Source organism: Cardiocondyla obscurior, unplaced genomic scaffold (assembly GCF_019399895.1).
Source record: "Cardiocondyla obscurior isolate alpha-2009 unplaced genomic scaffold, Cobs3.1 scaffold48_0_253740, whole genome shotgun sequence".
Lineage (NCBI taxonomy): Eukaryota > Metazoa > Arthropoda > Insecta > Hymenoptera > Formicidae > Cardiocondyla > Cardiocondyla obscurior.
This window is the reverse complement of record NW_027228796.1, coordinates 93,881-101,321: the sequence shown is the minus strand read 5'-3', so window position 1 is coordinate 101,321 and position 7,441 is coordinate 93,881. Positions and strand designations below refer to the sequence as shown.

Sequence of the window (7,441 nt, the reverse complement as noted above, 5' to 3'; positions counted from 1 at the left end):
TCGACGTCTTCGAAGCCGCCCTCTCCCTCCACCCCCCGCTGGGGGAGGAGGTGGCGGAGCCGGTGGACCCCCGCCACTACCGGCGGTCGGGGGTTGTTGTGACAGGGACGGCCCACTCGGCTGCCCCTGTCTTTCTCCGCCCTCTCCTTTTCTGCCATAACTTTGTCGCAGAATAAGGAGAGGGCCTTCCACCTTCTAAGTCCGCTACTGCGGACTATAACTGCGGGAGAGTTAGATCCGGACCTATCACCCGGATCAACTCCTCCCGCTCCACAGCCCACGCAGGGCACACCTCCAAAGTGTGCTGGGCGGTGTCCACGAGAGAGTCGCAATGGTGACATCTCTCATCGACTTCTCTTCCGATCTGACACAAGTACCTCCCGAAGCAACCATGCCCCGAGAGGACCTGCGTCACCCGGAAGGACGGACCACCACCCAGCACCCACATATCTAACCACTGGGCGAGCACCGGCTGTATAGCCGCTATGGTGCGCCATCCCCAGGGGGTCTCCTCGTGTAGTCTCCTACTCCACTGCACAACCGTGTCCGCCCTATGCTCGAGCCTAACACGGCTGCGAGCGGCTGGAGTCACGGTCCCCCTATTCTCACGGATGGCCCGCAGACGCCTAAAGGTCCTCGCATATTCGAGGGCCAAGAGGTCCGCGGGAATTATTCCCGCTAACACCGCGGCGGCGGCGCGCGACACCGTGCGGTAGGCCCGCGACGCCCCAACGGCCACCGGGTGAAATGCTGATTCTAACTTCACCCGACTCCTTCTGTTGGCCGCCAGAGCGTCCGCCCACACCGGGGCTGCGTACAAAGCAATGGCCCGCACGGTGTTAACATATAACCGCCTAGCACCGCCGCTTGGCCCGCCGAGATTCGGGAAAAGTCCGCGTAGCGAACTTGCTCTCTCCCGAACCCGACGAGCGACCTCGCTGACATGGCCCTCGAAGGACCAATGTCCGTCCAGGATCAAGCCAAGATACTTTATCTCAGGCTTGACCGGGACGGAACACCCACTAACTTTGATGTTGGCGTCTTGCGGCGGTGGGGGAGACTTCTTCTGACGAAAGAAGAGTACTTCCGTTTTCCCCACCGACACCTTTAGATCTGCTCGCCCAATGGCTCCAATTACGGCCTGCACGGCCACCTCGCCGCGCCTGCTGGCCTCCTCAAATGTTCTCCCCGGCTAGTATCAAGGTATCGTCGGCATAACATACCAGACGACAGCCGGGGGAAGAGTATTAAGTACCGCGTCGTACCCCAGATTCCACAAAAGTGGACCTAACACAGATCCTTGGGGCACGCCGCGGTACAACCTTCTCTTACAGGTGGATCCCGTACTATCCGTGTACGAGATCCACCTATCTCTCAAATACTCGCTCACGACACGCACCAAGTATTGTGGTACTCGGTGGTGTCGGAGCGACTCTTTAATACGATCCCAGGGAAGGGAGTTAAATGCGTTTGAAATATCTATTGATATTGCTAACACTCCCCCGCCCTGGGCCGTGAACTCTTCAGTAAAGGCCCGTACACAGAGAATGGCATCTACTGTGGACAGGCCTTCCCTAAACCCGAACTGGGCCCCGTTAAGATTGGGACCTTGCCGGGACAAGTGCTGGACGAGGCGATTCACGATTATACGTTCGTAGATTTTACCCACCTCGTCCAGCAAACAGATCGGCCGGTAGGCCGACGGGGACTTCTCGTCTTTTCCCTCCTTGCGAAGGAGAATTAACTTCGCCTCCTTCCAGGAAGGAGGGAACACACCACGTCGGAGGCAGGCAGAGAACATTTCTCTTAGGAGGCCTTCAAGTTCTTGGGCAGCCAAGGCCCATATCTTTTTGCGGAGGCCGTCTGGACCAGGGGCTGTATTGCCCCGACAACTCCGCTTGACGACCTCAGCAAACTCATCCTCCCCGACGTCTAAGTCTGATGACCACTCGTCATCTAAAATAGAGACGCCGGGGGACTCATCTTCCCCGCGGATGTCGGCGGGGAAGAGAGTATCTACCACTTCCTCGACGAAGCCTTTATCTAAGATTTCCGTGATGGGAGGCGCGCTTGGTCTTAGTTTCTTAGAAACTATCTTATATGCGCGCCCCCAAGGGTCTTCGTCGAGGGCCTGGATGAGCTCGTTCCATGCTCTGGCCTTAGCCGCCCTAATGGCCTTCTTTAAGGCCTCTCTTGCCTGCCTAAAGGGCTCCATTTCCCTTTCCCGCCGGCCGATGTTGTCCCGACATCTTGTCACCGCTCTTCTGCGACGCACTAGTTCGCGCCGCAATTGAGCTATTTCGTCGGACCACCAGTAGGCGGCCCGACGAATATCTTGGCTGGTTTGAGGCATGGACGTATTACAAGCATCTGTAACTGCCCCAACCAGCCACTCTGCCTCTCTCACCGGGTCTTCGTCCCGTACCTCAGAGACCCCGATCCCGCTATCTCTACACCAAAGAGAAACGGTGATCGAGGCCTCGAACTTCTGCTGGTCTAGTTGCCGGAGTGCCCATTTCTTTTCTGGGCGGCGGCGACCGCGTATTGATGGAGAAGAGGCCTCGAGCTCCATTGTAATGTAACGATGATCTGACAAATGCTCGAGGTCCTCTTCCACTCTCCACCCCTTTATCATCCTAGCGGCCGCAGGAGTTGCCCAAGTCAGGTCTATGACCGATTCTCCCTGCGGCCGCGTACACGTAGCTATCCCACCCCTGTTAATTAGGGTGAGATTTAACGTCGCCGCCCACTCCTCCAGAGCCTCTCCACGGGCCCGAGTACACGCTGATCCCCATGTTCGGGACCATGCGTTGAAGTCTCCGGCAACTAGAACTGGCCGGGGACGAAGACCTCGCACGCACTCGCCGATTACTTCCAGCCACCCCTCAAAGTCCGCCAGGGTGCCCGATGGTGGTAAATAAACTCCCACTACTGCTATCGCACCCCAGCGGACAGCGACAAAGCGTTCGCCGCGTTTGAGGGGTGCACAGGTCGGCTGTCCTTGCCGCCATCTCCATGTAATTGCCACCGAGCCCAATGTGTCCCCTGTCCAGCAAGGATGCTTTTCGGGGATTCTATAGGGCTCGGCGGCTACTCCAACTTGAATGTCACGCTCCGCGAGGGTGTGAAGAAAGAGATCTTGCGCCCCGCGGGCGTGACACAAATTTGCCTGAAGGAGGGACAGGGGCATTGTAATTCTTAAGCCCCCATTCCCTCCAATGGTTCCACCTCCATACTTTCCGCCCTGACAAGGGCAGAAGACTTAACTGCCGGGGTTGAGATTTCTCTTTCCCCGGCTACCTCCTTTCTACCTTTTTTATTTTGGGTAGTGCATTTAGCACTACCCATAACATGTTCGGCTTTCCTCCCCAGATCTGTGCAAACAGGGCACTTGGGGGGAGCCGAACAATTTCTTGCAATGTGCCCTGAAGTCCCGCATCGGTAACATCTGTTAGTTCTATCTGCGGGACTAGGGCACTTATCCGCTACATGCCCCTTCTCGAGGCATTTATAACATCGAAGGGGGCGAGCCTCTAAGAGTGAGACTCTAACACGAGTCCACCCAATGTTAAGGCTCCCCCCTTCAGTTACCTTCTTCGCTGCTGCCAAGGGAAGTCTGAGCCACAGACTTCCCTGGCCACCCGGGAATCTACGGATATCTCCGGGTGTGACAGACCGTAGGTCGCAACCTCCCTTGATCGCCACAGTCGTGGCAACTTCACTAGCCGTGATAGACGGCTCTAAGTCCCGGACTCGAATTTCGGCCGTCTTCATGGGCCGACTCAAACTTACGTCCTCCTGATTTTTGAGGACCTCCTTCATTTTAGAAGCCAGAGCATCCGCTTTAGCTTCTTTATTTTCTCCGGAGACCTCAATTAGTAAGGCCCCGGAGATAGTATTCCGCGTTTTAACGCTGTCAGTAATACCAACGTCTGACAGTTTAATCTTTGTTCTCACCTCCCCCATGACAGCAGATATTCTGTCAGGGGGACAGTTGAGGACAATTGCCGCCGTCCTAGGTATTCTCCTGCGGGATTTCTTTTTACCCTGTTTTGGGGTATTATCCGCGCCCGCTGACTGAACTATTTTGCGGGAGGGTTGCTGCTTCTGTGCAGCATTATTATCCCGCTGATTTTTCCCTCCAGCCTTTTTAATGTTTAAGGCCGGGGCAGCCGAACTATTTGTCGTTTGCCGTGCCTGCTTCCTCGCTGCCTTTCTCCCAACCACTTGCGACCATTTCTGCTCTTCAGGCCGGTGAATGGTTGTAGGTTTGCCCCCAGTCTTTGAGGCCGACGTAGATGCTCCTGTCTTTTGACCAGAGCCTTTACCAACAGAGGAAGGAGAGAGAGTAGTTTTGGTCTCTCTCTTTTTACTTCCTTTTTCGTCTTTTCCGACACTATCGCCGGGAACCGGACGTCCCTTTGCAGCGCCCTTTGTGGCGTTAGCGCTGGGGGCGTTTTTCTGGGCCCCGGTGGCAGTGTCGGCGGAGGCGGCATGCTGCGTAAAGGCAGATACCATTCGCCTCATTTCCCTTTTCATTTCCTCAGCAAAGGATGAGAACTTCTTTTCCCATTTGGCCTCTAAATCCTTTGCTGAATCCGCAGTAGAAGTAGTCGGTTTCTTGACTAATATACTTTCATCTACATCCTCTAAAACACGTCTCACCCCCCTCAAAGCCGGTCTAATTGCCGGTGGTAACTTCTCACGTTGTGGGAGTGGAGGGAAAGAGGAAAGAGGAAGGAGTTCCTCGCATACTGATGGTTCTATCTCCATATTTTCTTGCTGTATTGATGAAGATATTTGTCCCGCTTCTTTTTGATTTTTCAGTGTCTTAAGTTCTTCCCGGAGCACTGAAATTTCATCCTTGAGTCTTTGAATCTCTTGATTCTCTGTGTTTATCTCCTTTTCTGTGTCGTGGAGATTCGTGGGCTGTTTACCTATCAAGGCATCTGTGCCCACTTGGATCTTCAAGGCTGCTTCTCGCAAAATTCGAACAAATCTTCCATTTAGATTTGTCGATTTGGCGGCCACAGTATCAGCCTGTTGGGCAGCTTGTAACACCTGCGCCACAATGTCCCTTGGAGGCAGATGCGACATCTCTTCCTCCAAACGTTGAGCCATGACCGTTCTCTTTTTTGATCTGAAGTCGGCCGGATCGTACGCACTATTTAAAATCTCCTGGGCCGTCCGAATTTCTTCTTCTAGCCTTTGAAGTTCCAGTTTCTTAGCCTTTATAGCCCGGACTTCAACTCCGTCGCCCGTGACTATCGGCCGCCCTCTCTTTTTCCTAAGAGGAGTATTAAACTCCTCAGCATCGGACGGTTCTGTTGCATCCGTCTCACAACGCCTCATTTTACAGATAGGAGTCTGAGGTCTCCTATATCTCTTCGCGCTTCCTGACGCTGTCGTTCTAATTGACATGTCACTGCTTGCCGATTCTTCCAAGCTATCCAAAACGACAGTGTCGCACGGTGATTCTGTCCTGGACAGTGGAGAGCCTGGTCTGGAATTCGACTCTCCTACCCCTAGTGTCGATGTCTCAGGTGGAGGCGGAGAACCAGCGCACGATCTTATGGCGCAAAAGTTCTCAGTCTTCCTGCTCTTTGGTCCGGGACGGCGTGATCCGGACTTCACCAGTACATCCGAAATGATCTTCGGAGGCTGGTATTCCTTCTTCTCTTCTTTCTTCGCAGGCATATCTTCTGCCACTGCCCCTGCGGTGCAGACAGTGGGTAGCCCGTCGTACGATGACGACGAAGGGAGAGCCGGGACGGCACTCTCCCCCCGCCGGCCCCTGGGGATCCGATCCCCCTGAGGCGGTACACCCGTCATTTCGTTAACTAAACTCATCATCATAGTTTTTTATAGATGATTTGTTTAGGGTTTACTCCCCTAGGCCGGTTGGGTGCCATCCCTGACGACCCCGGCCTGGCCGACTCCTTAAACACGCGGCGCGTGGGCCCCGCCTCGGAATATGTCCGAGCGGCCCCACGCCCGCCCACACAGCTCCGAAGAGCACAGGAACAGGAAGGAAGGAAGGAAGGAAAGGAAGGAATAAGAGAAAAACAAAAAAATACAAAAAACAAAATAAACATAATAGAACAAAACAAAAAACCCCTTAAACCCCCCAAAACCCTCCCCCCATAACCCCCCATTCCCCACACCTTGCCGGAGGGAGGTCTTAGACCATCCCCTAACGACCCCGGCGGGCCGGGCGTTTGAATTCCGGGTCGCCATCCCTTACCACCTTGGGGGGAATAATACCCACCCTCTCGGCGAAGTGGTCGCCGGGCTCAGGGAACACCTCCGGGAACGCCAAGTCCCGTACCGCGGATCCCAGCCCTGAGAAGGACTGTTCACCGCGGCCCCTGAAGGTTTGTCAACCTAACCTTTTTTTTTTTTTTTTTTTTTATAGTGGGGGAATGCACTCTTTACACATACCCTCTCCCCTGGGGAAGGGAGAGGGGTATGTCGGGCTCAGGTCTTATGCCGCGAGGCTGCCCACTACCGACTAAACCCCCACTTTTGCCCGCATATGGTGCCGTGACTGATGGGGAGGTTGAGGAATCACGTGCGTATACTTCTCAACCTCCCCGGCACCGACCCACCCGATGACTTGGGTGGGTCCCCCGCGCTGCCGCTCATTGGACTTAGAGCGGCAGGGCCCGCATTTGTGTGGCGGGCCGGCTTCTCTAAAATAGTCGCGTCTGGCTTGCGACTAACTATCTTCTTTGAAGGCGAGACTGGGAGAGGCTCCCCAGCCTCTTAATATTTCCTGGCCTCGCTCTTCTTGAGGCGAGGGAGAGACGCCCTCCCGCTGAGTTATAATTTGGCGGGGGGAAGACTCGTCCCCCGCCTTACTGTCATCTCTGTGTGCTGTTGGAGTTCAGACGCGAACTCCGACGCACAAGTTGAGTGGCGCCACCGTTTGGGCCAGGAAGGAGGGGGGAGGCTTGCGCCCGTCCCCTACCTCCAACCCGGCGCGCACGATGGACGCCTGTTGGGGCATGATTGCCCTGCGACGATGTCTGTCCTACGCCTGGAGTGGAGTTCACCGGCTGTCCTCTTCTTTGGCGTTCAGCGTCCTCCTTGGCACTCATGACACGCCCCGCGAATGTATGGAAGGCCTTGTATGCCTCCTCGTCGTCCACCATCTTCTTCATTATAGCCGGAAGGGATAAGTTGCATCCTGTCTTCCGGATAAGGTCAGCTCTCTCTTCTTGCCACGCAAGACATCCTTCTAGGGTGTGCTGCGCGTCGTCTCGGGGTGCCTCACAGTGATGACACCTTACAGATTCCTCCTTACCAATACGACGCAGGTAGGAGGCGAAGCAGCCGTGCCCCGACACCACCTGCGCTGCATGGAAGGAGAGTCTTCGCTTTACGGCAAGCCACTCTTCCAAAATTGGCTCTACTGCGCCAACTACTCGGCCTCCTTCTA

The 7,441-nt window shown here is 55.1% G+C and overlaps 1 protein-coding gene across 1 annotated transcript; it reads right to left on the bottom strand.

Moving 5' to 3' along the window:
- Positions 1–214: 214 nt before the first annotated feature.
- Positions 215–7,163, bottom strand: LOC139112757 (uncharacterized). The gene is made up of 4 exons (XM_070673817.1): positions 6,971–7,163; positions 3,592–5,840; positions 1,256–3,169; positions 215–1,192 (listed from the first exon to the last, which is right to left on the bottom strand). Exons 1-4 carry the CDS (start codon positions 7,161–7,163, stop codon positions 215–217), a joined length of 5,334 nt encoding a protein of 1,777 aa, XP_070529918.1.
- Positions 7,164–7,441: the final 278 nt, after the last annotated feature.

Bases quoted from the DNA above. Each gene is read 5' to 3' on its own strand.
- LOC139112757 (XM_070673817.1), bottom strand. From the start codon at position 7,163: ATGAAGAAGATGGTGGACGACGAGGAGGCATACAAGGCCTTCCATACA. The intron at 5,841-6,970 runs GTAGGGGACGGG...TGATGAGTTTAG, and splicing joins TCGTGCGCGCCGGGTTGGAG to TTAACGAAATGACGGGTGTA. The intron at 3,170-3,591 runs GTAACTGAAGGG...TCCCTCCTTCAG, and splicing joins CCTTGGCAGCAGCGAAGAAG to GCAAATTTGTGTCACGCCCG.